The 19716-nt window shown below is 37.8% G+C and overlaps 1 protein-coding gene across 14 annotated transcripts in view; it reads right to left on the reverse strand.

Annotated features, from left to right (window-relative positions):
• The window catches only part of DENND1A (DENN domain containing 1A), a 174585-nt gene that overhangs the window by 32873 nt on the left and 121996 nt on the right, over positions 1-19716 (reverse strand). For all 14 annotated transcript variants that reach the window (XM_085239413.1, XM_085239403.1, XM_085239405.1 and 11 more), the window contains 5 exons: positions 6911-7012; positions 6509-6596; positions 5819-5859; positions 4229-4300; positions 3139-3195 (listed from right to left, as the gene is read on the reverse strand). In XM_085239413.1, coding sequence (XP_085095539.1) covers positions 3139-3195; positions 4229-4300; positions 5819-5859; positions 6509-6596; positions 6911-7012 — 360 coding nt within the window. The remainder of the gene's footprint in view (positions 1-3138; positions 3196-4228; positions 4301-5818; positions 5860-6508; positions 6597-6910; positions 7013-19716) is intronic.

The raw sequence follows: 19716 nt of genomic DNA on the forward strand, positions 1-19716 counted from the left end.
AAAAGAATACATTTTATGAATTACTGGGTAAGGACTATCACAGTCTGCAGTTACCTCAGTACATAAATGGCGCTTCCCCTAACAACTGTCGGTCCAGGGACAGTCTCTGCTACCTATTTATTTTAAAGGTGGAACTTCAGAGCAGAATCAAGATATAACTAGGCATATGTACTTTAAGCTGAACAAGGTTTTCATCTGCTTAAAAATGCATTATTAATTTTTCTAGGGATCTGATATAATGGAATACAAATACTGTCCATTAGAAGCACAAGAAGCACGTGCCAGAACGTCCTTGGGTTATTTTACAAACCTCTAAATGAGATGTTTCCAGCAGCACTGATAATAAAGCACTGACAACAGCCCATTGATAACAGACATTAACTAGAGCCACGCGGGGCTCTAGTAAGTAAAATAATGTTGAATACATTAATGCCAAGTGCCCTACCATTTATATAAATTGTCTTATCCATAAGCTTTCAGTGAGTTACATTCTCCTTACTGAAAGTTGAGGATGGTACCACTCGCATTCCTCCTTCTTCCTAATACTATGTAGTTAAGCTTCAAAAAGCCAATAACAGAGTGACTTGACCACCACGGCCCATTTGTAAAACAGAAAAAGCAGCCTTTACAAAAGAGGGGAAAAAAAAAAAAAAAAGAGGGAGAAAGAAAGAAAGAAAGAGAGAAAGAAAGAAAAAGAGAAAGAAGAAAAAACTTCTGTAGCAGATATAAAATAAAGCTACCATGCTGTATCTATTAACAATTATTTGCTATCACTCATAAGAATCCTCTGAAAACTATTTCTGTTGCTTTGAAATACTGTACCACAAATGAACAAGGGATGGAAATAGAACCCCATTCAATCTCTACTATCATATTAAAGAAGGACCTTACACACACCACAGTGACCTCTCAACAGGTCAATCCTGCATTTCCCATTTGCAATTCAAACCCGAGACTGGAGCAGACCAAGGGCAAAATGGGCTCTTGATTATATTTAAGAGGTCATCATTGCTATGCACAGTTGTAGGAAGCAGACCTCTAGCTTTATTGCATTTTTAAATTCTGTCTTGTACAGAAGCTGCTCATATTTGGCAGTGAAAACTGGAAAAAGGATGTTTATATTTGACTTTTCCTTACCAGTGGCCTTCATACTTTCTGTATTAATAATGGGAAATAATATTTTAAAATGCAGTGGACGTTCAGTTCAGTTTAAAAATAACCTCGGGTTATCTATAGAATATGAAAGACTATCACCCCAAATTTGGCAAAAATTTAGCATTTAACAACAACAGAATTTCAAACACAAAACATCTGTGCATACTGCAAGTAAATGCATGAAAAATACAAGGTGCACCCTCACTCATTTCCACCTAATAGACATAGAAATAGAGCAGCACAGGCGCCTAGATTAAAAAAATATAAGAAGGTATAATTTCACTATTATCATCTTAAACAGAGCGGTAACTCTTTAGAAATATTTTCTCATATTACACTTAAAATGGAGAAGAGGATGGGAAAGAAAAGATCTATTGAAAAAGGAAGAGGTAGAACAGTATGTGTCAGCTACCTATAGAAGACTTTTAAGCTCTTGTGAAAATGTATATTGAACAATCACGTTTCACTACTTTATAGAAATGCCACATAGCACGGAAAGTGGAACAAAATTGGGCCATTTGTTTGTAAATGTTGTATGTGTTTTTTAAAAGGGAATGCCTGCTGCTTGAAGGACTGGGAAGACAAAAATAATAAAACAAAGCAATGAAGGAACGTTTCTCAACCGTTTATACAAATGTCACAGAATAGCATACAATTATATTAGCATTTAAGATACAGAAAAACAATCTGGTTATTTTACACACCACCAACTGCTTCAGAAATGCACATGAGAAGGGCAACCATTTTATTATTCATGAAGGTTATGTCCAGAAGAGAAGCACATGGAATTATATATAAATTTCCATGCACAAGAAAACTGTTTCATGTTTCTATTTAATATTTTCATATTACACCGTAAGTGGTCACATACAAAGTAGCAAATGTGATGAAATGAAATAGAATTAAAAGCATCTGAAGCAATTTTATCTTTCCCCAAACCTCTCACAATCTGCTGGAGTATTTACAGACTGTGCACTGTACACAAAGTTAATTTCATGAGTTTATAGCCCTGCTACAGAAGAATCCCTTTGTATTAATATTCTGTGGACGTTAAAGCAGATTTCTACTTGTGCTATATGAAAACATTTGCGGTACTATCTTAAGAAATTTAGTGAAAAATTACTGCTAGCACAGCCTAAACACGTGCACACACACACAACCCTGTTATGCAACAAATTCTAAATAAGAACTTCAGTTATATTAACAAATTAGCTATCTTGTTTTTCCAAAACTCTCTAGTAGCTCTTCTTCAAAGAATAAATAGAATATCTGAAGTAAACCAAGGCAGAATCAACCATTCATCCATAAGGCATGTATCAGAACGACCATGCTTCTGGCTTAAAAGGAGCAACGAAAATTGGATAACACTTTCCTCAAACACAATTCAGTCTTCTGGGAATTGCACTGTTTACAAACAAAAACAGATTCAGAGAAAAGCAAACAGTTTGAGTATTTTTTGCAGCAAAAATTCAGATTTGAATTGAATATAAACACTTAATTCAATTTCTTCTGCCTAAACTTTACAGTATAGTGTCATGAAGTGTATAAATCCTTTCAACAAGGGACGCTATGCTATTTTTCCTGCAGAAATGACAACAATCTGCCATTTGGAAGAAGTTCATTGTCATTTCTGTACGGAAGATCTCCCAGCTCATGCAAAATTCCCTACCGTAATGCTCCAGCAAAATGGACAGGAGATGGACCACTCCAAATAGAAAACTCTATTTTCTGGCTTTTGTGGGTTTAAGTCAGAGTCTTAATGTGTTTGAAGATGGCTGGGTTTTTTTGTTGTTGTTGTGTTGTTTTGTTTTTTTGGTCTGTGAATATTTATAACAGTGTGAAAAATCCAGGACAGCTGGTAATGCATTTTGAAGTGTGCTAACAACACTGTATCAAACAGCTTCCTATTGATCACATAATGCTTTTTGTGACTAAGTGTTTCATACATGGTGCTTACACATTTTGAATAAGAACTTCAAGTACCTTTTGCTTCAAGCGGTTTTTCACTTCTTTTATTCCCATTTTTGCATGATCTTTTGCCTGCATGAAAAATTAATTTAAGTTAAAATCTCCCTCTATTTCTAGCAGTAACTATGTCTGATATCAGTACATCAAGATTCACCTTCTCCAGTTACTAAAAATGGCAAGGAAAAAATTGAAACGGTACTGAAACACATTGAAACAAATAGAAAGCTAAAACATAATAAAGAAATACTAAGCATACATTCAATTTTACAGAAATTTTGCTTTCTGCTTTGATGCCAGAGACATCTTTCATCTCTTCACATTCTACACCCTCTGTCCTTCCCCCTACCTATTTATCTTTGCTACTGGTTAATGATCAATACCTGCAAACTTCTTCCTGGATGTCTGTTCCATTTAGTAGAACCAATTTCATCTTACTCATTTCTCTCAGGTTGGAGAAAAGCAAAAAAAGAAAATAGTCATCTCAATGCTTTTTGTAGCATTATTTCCTAAAACTGAGCTTACAGAAATCTGCTCTTGTTTCTGTGCTGTTTTGCCTTGCACAGCGAAACTGGCAGCCACACACGACAATACAGTAACATGCTACTGTTTGTTAACAGAACCAAAAACATTTTCATTTAAAGAATAACTCAGTAAGTTGGACTCTAAATAAGTATGTATAAGAAATCTCTAGGGAAAATTAATTGACATTTAGAAAAGATGGAACAATTTGGAAAATGAGAGGATTCCCTTATTTCGATGAAACTGCAAGCAGAGAAACCTGAGGTAACAATGATTTCCAACTGAGTAATGATGAGATGGTAGGGCTGCTTAGCAGAGTATACAGGCACTATTCCCCAGAAATAAATAGAATGCATCATCTATACTTACAAAAGAAAACGCAGGTTCTCATTCTCCTCTGCATTTCAATTATGTTCAAATTTCAAAATGACTTTTCTATTTAAATTTGAAATTGAAATGAATGCATATTTCAAATAATTTTTTGAGTCCAAGAAAATGAATTCAAGCCTTGAGTTTCATTTGAAAGGTTAAAACAGGATTATAATTAGACTCTTATCTCAGTAGTAAGCCAATACTTGGTACTTACGAACTTATAGACAGTCTTCATGGCAGGGTTAGCTTTGGTCTTTACTGTGTTTAAAATGGCTCCACTTCCTTTCTACAATTAAAGTAACAATGGAACAAATTTTATTAAAGCCAACAGCAGTCCATTCTTAACATCATTCTTAATTTTAACAAAGCATTACCTTTGTTTATTAGTAGAGCACAGTATTATAATCTTAAATTAAATGAAAAAGAACAAAAGTAAAAACAGATTGAATCTTTCTGTTTTACTTGAGGAAGCCTGACTCTGTTTAACAGAGTGGTTCTCAAATTAAAAGATACCAGTTTCTTGTGGTAATAACAGGTCAACTCATAAAACAGTATTATACGACTGTTCCACTCACCCTCAAGGTGTCCTATACATTGCATTAAAATCCTAACCATGTTTAATAAAAAAGTATCCTACCAAATCAATATTGGAGGCAGAAAACTCGTTTCAGGAAACCCTAAATATTCAATTGGAATTTTTTTTTTTTAATTTTCCTTTTCCAAGACCTAAATGGACAAAGGGATAAATTGAAGGAGAAAGAAATCTAACTACTAAACATTACTGGAGAAGCTGATTTGCACATGATACGTACAATAAGTCATTAGGAAGCACAATGTCAGACAGAACAATCCATTGGTTTTTTTCACATCTTCCACACACCACTGACTATTGCTGAACAGTACCTCACTTAATAAAAGAAATGGGCAAAACTGAAAGAATCAAATCTTATAAAACTTCGTGTTTTCCTATTTTTGTGCAATATCATACTTTCAGACATCAGATGCATAAGCAATCAATTTTAAAAATTGCTACATATGTTTCCACAGAACAATTGATCTTTAACAAAAAATATCAAACATCAAATGTAATTACACACATTTTCATATTAACTGTCAGCCATCCACTGTTCCTATAATTTTAAAATCGTCATCCTATGTCTTTATGTATAGAAATGTATGTAGGTTTTTCCATCCAACTACACTATGAGATTTTTTACATTACTATCATAAAGTATAGTTCATTCAGAATTATCAAGATAATATTGGGGCCAGCCTTTTTGTATAAGGAACATAATTCCATTCAAAACCAGAATAAAAAGGCAAATGGAATGGTACAAAAACAAGTTTGTCAGGAAAGAAACTGACCCTTCCTACTGACTCATACTCTTAAACAAGAAGTATTTTACCTTTTGATACATCGTATCATAATTTAGGCACTAAAAGAGGTGTCTAAAATCAGATGCCAACTACTACTATGAGTAGTGTTTTGCAGCGGCAACGGTCCCTTTTCTTTCCTTTTCTATTAGTAAAGAAGGATAAAACACATTTCTTTCTCAAATGACAATAACTTATTTCTATCTGTTTCCAAAACAAGTAAGAATTCCTATGCTGATTTTAGTGTATATTTTCTTTTTTCTTTTTTTTAACTGAAGAGTGTGTTAGCTTCTCACAGCTAAGCCTCAAATTCACCACAGCTAAACCCTACAGGAAACAAGTTAGTCTTGTTCTTGTCTACAGACATGCAGAACTGTTCAACGGTCCAGTGAGAGTTAGAATGCCTGTTGGAAGTGGTTTTTGTTCTTACCCTTACTGTAGAGAGCCACTGGAGGTACAATTTGTCACTACCTAGACAGAACCACAAAAATAAAGTGTAACTCTCCCACATGGCAAACAAGTATTATACGACTGTTCCACTCACCCTCAAGATGTCCTGTACATTGCATTAAAATCCTAACCATGTTTAATAAATCAATATTGGAGGTAGAAATGCAAAGTGTTAGCACTCAGTGGTTCTAGCAGCATGAATACTACAGGAGAGGATAATCACACTTCCATTTTACAGTAAACAGCAAAACCAAAAACTGATAAGGTATTTACATTTTTTCTTTTACTTGCTAAGAGGAATCTCTACTTTATCTGAACTTTCTTTCAGGCATTTGAGAATGCTGAGATTTTTTAAGGTTGCCAAAAGAAACATCAGGTGACTCTGGGTAAAGACAAGATTTTTTCAGTGTCTGGCACTGCAATAACTCTTTCAGTTGTACTTCAACCAAGAGGTAAAGCTGAAGTTTTCTAAGGCCAAACAGATTTTATTCAGACTGTGATAAGTTACTCAAAGTTCCTTATGCAGAAACAAAAATTTAAAATTTAAGATACTACAGAGCGATCTCTGTTAATTAGATGAGTGCAAACTATGAGCCACGATGTCATGATAGCGAAAAACAGTGAGTCAGGGACAATTGCTGAAATTGCTTCAAAGGACCATCTTGCTTACCTGCATACTCTCCCATATTTATCTCCTCTTCAAAAGCATCATTGAAGCCCTCTCCGGAGTTAAGAAGATCCAGGCGGCCATCGATGAACTACAATATCAGCATTAAAAGAGTGTTTTCCAGAAAGATTTTATTCTACATTTGCAGCAGCAAGGACAATGTTCTCATAAGGAAGTGACCCAGAAAGGGAATGAAAATAGAAAAAAAAAAAGGCAAAATGTTTACTAAAACAAAATGCTATAAAAAATAACACTTGTCTGTACATCTGTGTTCTCAGCCCTCTTGAGCAGTAACATCATATTCAATAATAATATGTTTTCTGTGCAATAAAGAAAGTAATAAATAACAGCTGTACTGCAAAATACTCTCCTGCATTAGAGCAACTAGAGCAATGAAGCCAGTACCTGCTTAAAGAGCTGGAGCTGAATGGCATTCTGAAGGAACTGCCTCATGACTGCAGAACGATGGGACACAAACGTTTCTTCACAAAAAGTGATGGGTTCGCCCTGTAGAATTCAGAGGATTAAACACTGAAGAAGCTTGTGTTGAATCTATTTAAATACACTGTCTCCATTTTATCTACCTCCTTTCCAAAATAAATAGATAAATAAAACTTGCGTTAAGTTCAGCAAACTGCAGCTTATTTCCAGGTTTTAATCTGGTAACTGAGAAACAGTTGTAAACTGTGGCAAATTATGCATCATCAAAGTAAAACACATTCACTTTCTACACATACTAATAAAACTGGGGAAGGACCTCTCATCAGCCAAAATAGGTAATTTTACTTAATGTTTCCAAAATATGACACAAAGTCATTTAAATTTTGTGTATTGTGCTCATCTTTTTTTCAGTTAACCTGCACAAACAAGTCAGTAATGTCTACTCAGTTCTTTCCACAGTTCAGAAAGATTACACTTTCATATACTGAACTGAGTGAAATTTCTCTTTTTCACATCCTTGTTGGCAAAAGACAGAAATTGTTTTGCAGCTCTACTTTTATCTTATTTTAATGAGTCATGTTAATGCTGAAGTCTGCTGCGCACCTGCCATAAGGGCACATATTACCTCCACACTTAAATCGACAAATTCTCAGCGTAACAAGCAAATATATTTACTGAATTATAACCAAGAAAGTAGCAAAGCAAGATAAAATTACACTGATGTATAATTAATATGAAGGCTTTTTCATAACCACGTTAAAATGTATTTGTTGTTTTTTTATCTGTTGAGAATTTAGAATCAACATTAGACAGTAAAAAAACCTGAAAGCACACCTTTAAATGTGCACTACCATTGCATTTCCAAAAGCCTTTTGTATTAGAAACCTGGTTTGCCACTGGCCATGTGAAGGCAGGACGGCAAGGCGACCGCAGGGCCTGCTCACAGCCCCGCTCACTGCACTGCTGGAGGGCGCTGGGTTTTCCCCATCAGCTTCTGCAGGATGCTGTCATGTGGCCACCAAACTGGCCTTGCCACTGTCACCAAACAGTGCGAGCAGTTCTGACAGTTTTTAATGCAATTCACGAGGAATGTGAAGGATTTACTTGCCTTAAAATAATCAGAATGTAGTAAGATAATTGCTCCTGACCCCAAGGAATTGGAACACCAGAATCAACGTGAGACTACGTGATGTACCTCACCCCTAGCCCCGCAGCCAACAAATGCCAGAGGTCACAGGATGTTCTTAAGCTGAGGAAAGGACCCATCCCAAGTGAGCACCCGAACAAACATATGAGCCCAGCTGGGTCTTTCCCAAATAGGAGCCCCTCCTAGGATAGTTCACCTTTTCCTGGAGCCAAAGAATTTCCAAGAGTTTGGAGGAGAAAGCAGGTTTCTCATGTGACAGCTACCATTTCAGAATGTTTAACCTCATTTAAAAAATAACAACCTGACTTCAACTGACAGTAGCAGGTATTTACTTGATTAGTGTGAAAAAGATTTCCCCAAATTCAGCTGTTGGAACACAACAAAGCCTGCACGAAAACCAGTTGTGGCTAACATAGACAAAATCTGGAGTGTGAAAACTGCAGGAACAATACCACAAAGAAAAGCATAGATTTAGCTCATGTTCAGATTGGAGCAGTAGTTCACTACAAGGAGGTTTAGCTTTCATTTGATCCTCACTTTCTAACTACTATAAAGAACACAAGCTTCGTTTCCTATAACCTACAACGTAACATTTGTCCCACGGCAGAGGGATGTGAGTGCTGTGGACAGCAGGCTCTGCCCAGCAGAAGCTCCCCCAGCACTGCTGTGCCCAGAGCCAGCAGCTCCTCGTGCCCAGCTGAGCCTCACACCGCTCCTCACAGCACACGCACAGCAGCTGGGGAGAGCAGCACGGTGCTACGACACTTCCCTCCCCGAAGTACTAATGACCGAGTTTGTTCATTAGGTTGATTAGACCTTTTGACTTCTTAAGAGCCAATTCAGGCTCAACTGCTGCTGGATGATAGGAAAAACTTTAATCATCAAGGTCAAGCGTGAGCTTTTCAGCTCAGAACGCATTAGTACCTCCCATCCCCCACGACTTCCAGAAGGGTGAACACACTGTTGCTAACCTCCATCCGCAGCTTCATTACAAAATGGCAAGGTGGACAATAAGATCATTTCCTTGACAGACTGAGTTAGCTGTAAATTATGACGCTTATCAGCTCTGCTTTTACTGACAGATGACATTATACAAGAGGGGATAAGCTATGAATCACAGATATTTGATGAAATCAATGGTCTTGTTCACAGGTAAAACGATTTACAGTGACTTCTTATAAATCCGTCAACTACTAAACTTGCCATTTCCAACAATTAGAAGGTAGGCCTTGATTTATCAACACCTTGAATTTCCATTTTTCTTCTCTCCAACTAAAAGCACAGGATCGGAGCAAATACTCTGAATGTGCAGACAAAGCAACCCAACAAGGCAACTGACTGCAAAGTTAAACACACCTATACCCAAGTTTAGGTAACATCATTATTACTGTTTCAGAATAGAGAAGTTCACAGATTTCAAAGAAACATGATCTACAACCGTAAAGCAAGAAATGAAACTTTCAAATATAAGTTGAGAATTTTAGACTCCTGGATGTATTGAAAAAATAGGTGCCTTCACACACCTACCTTTCTATGAATATTTTATATTCATATGGCATAACGAAGTTCATCAGAGCAGTGCTGTTTGCTCACGACCCCTAAAAAGCCGAAAAGTTTCAGCCCACTTCCGATCAGCTGCCAGCACTACTTTAAAATTGGAATTCTCTTACATTCTAAAATAATGTTTAAAACCTGCTTAAAGAAGCAAGTAAGAAATGAAAGGAGGCCAGGACTGATTTAAGTTGCTCCTATAGTTCCAAGAAACTCGCTGTTGCATATTTTACAAAGCCCCAGAGCAAACTGAAATACAAAGCCTGGTTCTGATCTCCTGCGCTCTAAGAGCTTGACAGTGACATCCTGGGCTTTCAGGACAACCACTTCTCAAAAAGCAGAACTTTCTTTCAGATCAAGCTGTAGGAGCTTCTGCAGACAGTTATTGTCAAAGAGAGGAACCAGACCCCAACTGCCTGAACTACCCTCCTGCAGACAGGCCAGCTACCCGGCTACTGCATTAACTTTCACAATGAACAGAAGGGACTAAAACTACATGTGACAGAGAAGATAGCACAGGACAGAGAAAGACTTGGAGGGGGGGACAAGGGCAAACACCAACGATTCTGGAAAGAGACACAGGTGCCCAGGGAAGTCACAAAGTCCAATTATTTCTGCTCTAACCACAGACTGGACACCCAACGTGCATGGGACAACAGGGCTTCATGTGCCACCTGGAGAGCTGGAGAGCTCACGAAGATAAAAATGACAGCTCTTTGTCTTGCACACGAAAAGATTTCAAAAAAATTAATTCTAAGGGTTAACAAAAAAGCAAATAAAGATACGGAAGACTTTGTTTAGAAAACCCTGAAGTTACACCATGGAAGAGGCATGCAATCTCCTCCGCATTATCATGGTCAGCATGTGGTGCAGGGTAATGAATTTTGTGCTGCTGTATGCATGCCTTTAAACCACGTAGGTGCTCTTTCAAAACCTCTCTAATAAATACACAAGCCATTATAGCTGCTCTGTATACTACCCACGAAATGAAAAAATGTGGGTGGAATTTAAAGGTGCAGAACAAGTTGACAGTCTGACAGTCTACAAGTTGTAAGTCGGGTGTCAGAACTCCAGGCAGCAGAACCCAAACATACAGCAAGAACAACAATGTGTAAGAGATCCATATATCACTGTTTCATTACCAATTAGATGTTGCAAATGACCACATCTTTTACTAAAATTGGTTATGCGGCAGGTGACAAAGTAAAGCCTGCAGAGATATTCTAGGAATAATCATTCTTAATGATTCCATCCAGACTTATAAGGAAACTAAAGGTACAAGAACAATCTCACTGATCTAGATATATATATCAACGTCAGATACAACAGCGACCAAAGGCAAGCCACTGCTCTGCAAGCCTTTCAAGAATTGTGATTACGATGTCAAGGAAAGATTAGCTCGTCACAGCTGAAGAAGGATGATCAGTCAGCCAGCAGGATTCCATAAAGAAAATCTGAAATTGGTGATAGACACCTGAGAGGACACTGCCTCATTCAGCTTGCATTTGCAACGACAAATAACCTCCCTGTAACTAGTACATACATTCAGCACAAGAAAGCTCTTTGCATCTGCCTCAGTCATAATGGAATCAAGAAAGCATGGATCAAACACTCTGCATTAAGCAAATGGTACAGAGCTTTATTAGCATTTCAAGATGCTGCTCAGGAACAAAGAAATCACATGCTCACGGATTTTACCATACTTCTTCTAAAGAAAAGTAAATTAAGACTCTGTTCAAAAAGAAACCAGTTTACCAGGTCTGATAAATTAGGATTTCTTAGAGTAATCTTGGAAAGTATTTCAAAATCATGTACTTACAATCCAGACTGTACTCCTCAAACACTTACTGTCTCATGTAAATGTCTGTTTCTATCATCAGTCCAATTTTGGACTTCTTATCATTTTCCCCAATACAGTACATAACCACTATGGGTAAAGATACACCCAGAGTGAACTTTTTTTCCTACTTAAAAAAAAAAAAAAAAAAGACAGTATTTACAGCATATGTATTGTAAATCTTATTAAATCATCTATTAAAAGTATCAAACAAAATGGTACATATCCCTACACTCTCTTGCAGGTGCTGGTGAACTGAAATCCCTGACTGCTGTCATTTTTCGGCACATGGTCTGGTAACTCCTGTAATTATATCATTGAAGGACAAATAAAAGGGAGAATGACTGCATGTCAGGCAAACCACTGACATCAATCATAACACTCAATCACATCAACCCTGCCTTCAAAATGTTGTATGTCAGAACTTTCCTTACACCTGTGCCATGGTTCATAGGTACAGGCATGGGCAGCAAGCAGCGCCAGCGACAGAGGCACCACTGTGGTGTTTGGGAGCCTTCTTTTTAACACGGACCTCAGACAGGCAGTGAGACGTGGCATGGCACTCCTAGTTTGGGCTGGATTAAACAGGCACACAAGATTTTTCTCACTGTACTACAAAGTAGAATCCACTCTGCAGTAACAAACAGAAATCAGAAAAATCTGAAGGAATATAAAAGCGTTTTTTGCTTTTGTTTCATGCTTACACGACGAAAACAAACACACGCAGTAACCAGGCACACACACATACAGACCCAAACTACACTAATTTCAAAATTTTACCTTGTAAGCATTCTCAATGTAATTCTCTGTACAAAAGTAGACACCAGCCGGGTCTCTGACTGCAGACAGAAGCAAATTCATACCAACAAAACCGTTTTTGATGGATTTTGATCAAGAAAACTCAAATAAAACAGAAGTGTCCTCAGAAAGGACACAGGTCTGCATCCTACAGCCACTTTATTGTTTATCAGCAGGCTGCCAGCTAGGATGAAGGAAATTTAAACACACAATTCAACTTTGAATGTAAAATCATAATGAGAATTCTGTGGCCACAAGTGCATCTTCTGTGCCTTTGCTAGCATTATTATTACGTTATGATGATGATGATTATGCATTACTAAGTTGTAATGAATTCTACAAAAACCAAAACGCCTTCAGATCCAAAAACCATATTAACTGTATTAAAATTGCTATGAAACCTTTGTAAGAAAGAATACAAAATAAGATTTAATTGCTTTATAGCACTGAGGAGAAAGAGTTCAGATACTGACAAAGACAGCAGAGTTCAACACTACCCCTTCACAAATTATTTCAGCCCATAACATCCTGCATCATTAAGGGATCAGACAAACTTTGCACAAAAACTTTAAATAAGAGATGAAAGTAACAAAAAAAGTATCACTGGAAAATAACTAAATCACACAGTGACATTTTTTGCTTTTCCTTTTAACCCTTTTTAATTCCTTAGGATAGCTTTTCTTCTTAGACCAAGTACATATTCACAAATTTGAGAACTACTTTCCTGTAATAGACAAGCTGTTTTTTTTTTTTTTTTACAGGAGCTTGTCTGCTCTGATGTCTGAATCATCCACACGGGCCAGCTGTTCTCTGACCCAACTACTAATACAGCCTCATGCCTCCAGAGCTCAAGCAACAGCCCTGGAAGACAAAGTGCAAAGAAGCCAGTAATAATGCACTTAGGGCTGGAAGGGAGGGGGAGAAAGGAAAGAGGGAAACAAAAATATTAAAAAAATAAAAATAAAAAATAAAATCACCATTTCACAGATCAAGAATAGAGGCAAGAAAATAATAAGCAACTTTTACATGGTCACAAAAGTCTCTGGCAGAGGCAGGAAAAAGAACCAAAATTTCTTTAATCCCTGTTCAGTACCTTAAATATAAGGCTATTCTTCCTCTTCCTACTTGATATTGTGTCAATGCATGAGTGTAGGTGTTGAAAGACTAACAAAAGAAAAGTAATAGTATGGTATTATGAGCTGAGAAACCTAATCTTTATCAGATACAGCAAATCTCTATGATGCTGCCTGCACCGGGAACTCTCTCTTTGTCCTGGATATGCTTTAAATTACTGGTATAATGTGTACTGTATATTGTTCAACTCTTATATTTATTCCACAAAAACCCCTGTGGCCTGCATGCGATTTTATCATTAGCTGGCAAGGTAATTTCAGGGCCTGGTTCTGCAATCACTCCATGAGCAGCATTCCCATTGAAGCTAGTACGTTCTGCATGCAAAGTGGCTATCAATTCCCTATAATGAAAAAAGCCTTTTTCTATTTTAGCTATTGTAGTGCATTAGCAACAACACAAGAAAGGAGAAAAATTGCAGAGCGATTCTTTCTATGAGTTATTTTATACTATGACAAAATATAGAAGTCAGTCTACACAAAGTATTCCCCAAGAGATTCCTGATGACCTTTTCTTTGTTTCACTTATTAAAATTCGACATATTGTTAAAAAGAATAAAGAAATCTCTGCAAAAATCATGAATGACTGGCCACAAACAAAGAGTGTTCATAAATAAGGAGTCCAGAGGTGACAAATCACATCAACAAATTCTTTTGATTCCTTAGATACATAAAAAAACTAACAATTATCCAAAACAAGGAAGCTTCCAAGATTCACCCATTAAAAAATGCTGCAAACACGTTTTGCAGTGACACATTTGATTGCGTTGTACAACGATCCCCAAAACCACACTGAAGATAGAAATATCTTAACATGTAGCTGAGATGTGGAAGGCAAATAAACAGGTCTTAAACTTCAGTAGTGCAGGGTAAAGGAGAAGTTTTAGTCACAAAGGTAGGTAATGAAAATCCCACTTATCTCAGTAACAGCAACAAAAAAACAACCTTATAAATAAATGGGATTGAACTTTAAATTTTCACTGAGATCTAGTCTCTGTAGCACGCTAATGCACACGAGATGAGATAACATGATCTACATCTCCTCCTTTCAATAGTATCTGGCAGTTAGTGCTATTACTGTCACAGAACTCACTGAGGTTTGATTTGTCATCATGTTACACCACTTGCTAATTTGGTGTGGAAACCTCAGCTACTGCCACAAAAACCAGCCAGAAAAGCAATCATTTCAGACTGTATTAGGAACACTGGAAAAGGTTTCATTCCTTTCTGTTCTAGTCCTGCTACGGTCTTTGGGGAAACCTAAGTGATCAGTCATTAACATATAAACGCATGCACATGCACAATTGCTACATTAGTTACCACACAATGGATTATAAACCCTTAACTTCAGTCACTACTCTTACAGATGCACTATTGCCTGCTTTTGGGATCAGCCAGACCTCAACTCCTGCCAGACCACAGCCACTCACACTGCAGTGATTGCTGCACACTACTGCTGCAGTCCATGTCTGCACAAAACGGTCTGGAAAGAATGAAGACACCAAGTCCACATGTGCTCAAGATGTTTCTCCTCAAAAGTGGAAAAGAGCAAAGTAAAGTGTTCCCTTTAAAAGTACTCAAGGAGAATTCTTTTATTTTCCTTTCACCACTTACTTACTCTTGGTTTGTCAGAGTGAGGCTGTGGCTGTCAGAGAAACAGCCAGCTTGGTGCAATCACCAGAAGTGTGGTCCTTTTGCTTTACTTTTAACAGAGCTGCTCTACGATTTGCTCTGAATGAAGCCTTTTCCTCAGAACATCAACAGGTTGAAGATTCATTTTTTTAAGTTAGATTTCATTTTGTTTCCCCGGGATTTCCTCTACATTTCACTTTCTGCAGTTTTTATTCAAATAGTTGGGGGAAAAAAAATAAAAAAAATCCAGCCTCAGAGCTGAGAGTGTTGCACACTGCAAGTGCTGAGAGCAGGACGTGCAGTCTGTCCCAGTCCTCGGACGGCTTCCAACACGTTCAGAAAGAAAAGGCTGCATCAAGCATGAGGATGACAAAAGCAGATTTATCTTATCACCACCTTTGTCCCGCAGGATTTGCTCAATCCACAATGAAGCAGCCAAAGGGAATCTGCTCTCCATCACTGTGAGCATGTAGCTTGTGCATGCTGAAGCCCAGCTTCGTAGCAAGTGGAATTATTTACTGCTTGGCCACGTTACTCCTCCCAGCTCTCATTATTTCAGCTGCGTATTTTTGACACGGAAACAACACAAAATTTCTTAAGTCTTTTGTGAAGGGAAAGCTGCCACCTAATTAGACCACCTGTGCAGAGACACATCTGGCCGGGCACACAGCAGCCACACGGCTGTGCGGTGCCCAGCAGCAGAGGGGCCTGGCCGCACTGCTAAGCTGTTCTGACAGAGAGCAGCTGGGCACTGCCTGCCAGGCCAGGGTTCCCCTCCAGGCCCACACGCCCTCAATGTTAATTGTATTTTGTACAAGTCCTTCTCACCTGCCCCACAACCTCAGGCCTTCTCACCCAGGAAACACAGCTAGGCCTGCAGGGGTTTCTGTCAAGAAGGCTCCACAGACATCGATGCCATGTGTGCCAGTTATAAGTAGGACTGACAACCAACAAAACATTATCCAAATATTTGCATCCTTCACTGTGATGCTTTATTTTGGCATTCATTTCAAATTGCATTTATGAAACAATGCATATGAATTTCTGCAGCTCACACATTGCAGGACAACATGCTCTGGGGGTGAGGCCCAATGCTGTTCTAGCTGAGCAAAACTTAATTTTGCTCTGCACGTTCCTAAGAAAAGCTAATCAAGAAGTCCATTCTTATGGTATCCTCAAAGCTCAAACCTCTGATTCCAGTCACTGCTGAAATGACTGATTTCTACTCATGCTCTTTTCCCAGTTTTATTCTTAGCACTACAGAACTGTACTTCTCCACCTGCAAAAGTTGGACATCCATAGAATGAAAGTTGTCTAACAGTGTTCTTAGTTCTAGTAATACAAGATTTCACATTCAATAGCAGTTCCAACTCATTTTTCAGGGTTAAGCAAAATAAGCATTCAGGAACTTTAAAAAACATGTAACATGCCCTTCTCCTCTCCCCAACATGCCCAATTTTACTTTGACTAAGTATAAAATATTTGCTCATTTAGATTTCCACTCTACATTAATACTTTTAAAGCTTAGAAACAACTCCTGTGGTGCTAAAGAGTTAATACTTTGTAGTGTGGTCACCGTAAACAAGCACAATTTCAGCTAAACAACACTGCTTTCAGAGACACAGGGCTTTGCAGGTGTGAGCAATAATTAAAGGTTTCAGCACATCTACCTGGATGAGGTATTTCTGCCTCCTATTCCAAGGAGGAAGCCCTCTCTACGGAGTGCAGAAGAGCTCATTAATGAGGCTAATTAGGTGTAAAGGGGGTAGAGTCTGGCATCAGCTGCAGCTTATAGAAGCTAATCATTAAGCTTTGTAATCTCCACCCCAGAACAGCAGATGATCATGTTCCTAGGTGACCAGTGTTGCTAAGAAAATTTCCAGCACCTGAGTACCTGACCAAATACTTTCTGGTGATGCTAACAATTCTCTTAACTCTCGCCAACCCAGAAAGTGGGCTCAACGTCATTTCTTCACACATCAGGTTTCTAACAACAAAAATCCGCACAGATCTGAGCTTTACACAAGGTCTATAATGCGGTTAATCTCTGAATTACAAGTAGTCATGATATCAACATATGGAAGGATCACTAGAAAATATTGGTTGGTGGAGCAATGTGCAAGAACAACATAGATAAGAGCAATAATGCTTGAAAAAGAGTGATCACGTAAACCTCCTCAATGTTTGCAAGTTCTGCCTGTAATTTCTTTGCACAAAGCAGTGAAGTTACAATACCACAGGGATGAAAGCCTTGTTAATAAATATGTAAAATAAAGATTTCGTTGTACTCATCTAATTTGAAATGAGAAAAAGGACATAATTTCCATGGAGAGAGAATACATGAAAGCAGAGCTCAGTCTGGAACTTGTTTTTTGCAAAATGAATTGTAAGGATGGCAAAGTATTGCAGCACCTCAACATGAACACTTGAGCTGAACAGGCTCCTTCCAGGTAACCTACTGCTGTCCTTTTTTTCTCTAGTTTGAATCAGCCTGCAAAAATCCAAAATTCTTAGATTTGAATTCAAAAACACCAAAGAGTATTTTTCATTGCAATTATTTTACTACTTGATCACAGGGTTTGTTGAGAGATTTTTTTTTACTTCCTGGTATCCACATGATTTCCACTCCCAGAACTTGCAAGGCAGTTTATATTAATTCCCCTCAAAAAGCATTCTACTAAATTGTGTAACCCTGCGTCCTGTTTACCTGGAATCTCTCTGGCAGAGTACCTATTCTCCCCCTGCAATACATTGAAAAATGTACATATATTGAATACACTGAATAACGCACTGAAAAATGCTGACAAGAAAAAACTTTGATGAGTTTTATATATATATAGCTTGGTAATTTTAGTAAGTTTACACTTAAATAAAAATTTATGTAGAATTTTTCATTTAAGTAGATAGCGATTTTTATATTTTTCTAATACAATTTTTGCTGTGTTTCAGAAAAATATGCTGTCCTATCACTGCACGCAATGGTAAACAAAACACTGCAGTTTTGCAAGCACATCTTATTCCATCTTCTGGAATGCTTCAAGATTCCAAATCACAGCATCCCTCCAAAACCAATGGCTTCCTCACAACCTTTTATCAGCTGCTTGTACCATGCACAGAAAGGATTAGCATCACTAAGAGGGATAAGAACTAGGTCTAGACAGACATCCAACATTTTAAGTGTAAGAACGGGAGCCTGCCTAATCGCTATCAGTAACACACATCTTCCCCTTCCTGCTGCAACAGGACCCAACTGCCAGCACCATGGCTGGACGTAATGGCCATAGAGAAACTTCAAATACCTAGTAACACAAAACATGCAAGCATGAAGAAAATTTAAAGGAATCCTCCTTAAGGAGAACTTGGAGACATTAGTAACTGAAATAAAGTAAATCATGCTTCACATCGTAACAATGCCCCTTAAATCACCTAAGTCACCAGCACTGCATTATGTGCCTGAGTACCTGTACTACGTACACTGTCACATCTATTACATTTATTATGTTTGCAGTAACTCACCTTTGCAGATCCTCGAATTGCTCTTGAAAGAATATTAAACTAAGATCTCTGAAGCATATTACTTACAACTCTTGAATTTTCAAGAAAAGCCATATAGTTTAAAAGGTGCATTTTCCAACTAAAAAACTAAGCTGTAACTTTGCATAGGTCACCAGATTGCAAAACTGATTAGATCAAGGTAATGCTTGACTCTCATCGTCGATAGAATGTAGAAAACCACTCAGTTTATTCTGTTTGCCTTTACTAACTGAAACGGTTAAGGATTGGAAAGAAAAATCCCCTGCAAAACCAGAGAACGTGCAAGTATCACTGAGGTCATAAGGGCTGCAGCATATTAAATATGAACTCCCTTGTCTTCATATTACTTGTGGACTTTGAACTGCACAGATTAAATTATGGGAGCTGCTCACAGGTGGCACCAGCTCTCATTATCAATCAGGGTATGGCTGAACACCTCAAAATAACAACACTGATAATCCAAGGCTCTTCCCAACATGCATAAAAAAAAAAATCTCAATAATAACCAGCACCTTCTCTTACAACAATGCAGAAAACTTGAATACAATGACAGAAATACTTTGTAACCTGCACTACACTGCTTTTAATAATTCTGCAGGCATATAAATGAAGAATACATTGTGTAATTAGGGATTAACAAAAGCCTTGAGATAAGCCTGTTCCCCAGTATTGAAGGCATTGTGGCTTTAGCTTCTTATACTAAAAAAGGACAGGTATACAAAAAGCTTCGAGAAAGTATACAGGTATTCAAGACCAAAGGTGCAACACCATTTCTTAAACAGAACCATAAAATCTTCTGAAACAAACTTGTTATCAAAGTACCTGACTGTATCATAGGGAGCTGGGATGACAGAGCCTCATCCACTGTGTCAGAAACAAGTTGCTGCTTTTTCTTTCTAACAAGTTACTTCATAATCAAGCAACAGCATTTCTCATGGTTGATCCCCAAATTTAGGATAAGGAGGGAAAAAAAATAGAAAATAGCGGTTTTAGTAAAGAAATGCCATAACTGATCACATGAATAGGCTGTCTCTCTGGTTATCTGTATCCAGGGGAGCCACAAGCAGATGCTTAGAACATACCAGGAAGGTAGAAATCCTGAATGTTATTTCTCTACTATCTGAAGAAATTCAAGGAGTCT

The sequence above is a fragment of the Meleagris gallopavo genome, chromosome 19 (genome assembly GCF_905368555.1).
Source record: "Meleagris gallopavo chromosome 19, MGAL_WU_HG_1.1, whole genome shotgun sequence".
Lineage (NCBI taxonomy): Eukaryota > Metazoa > Chordata > Aves > Galliformes > Phasianidae > Meleagris > Meleagris gallopavo.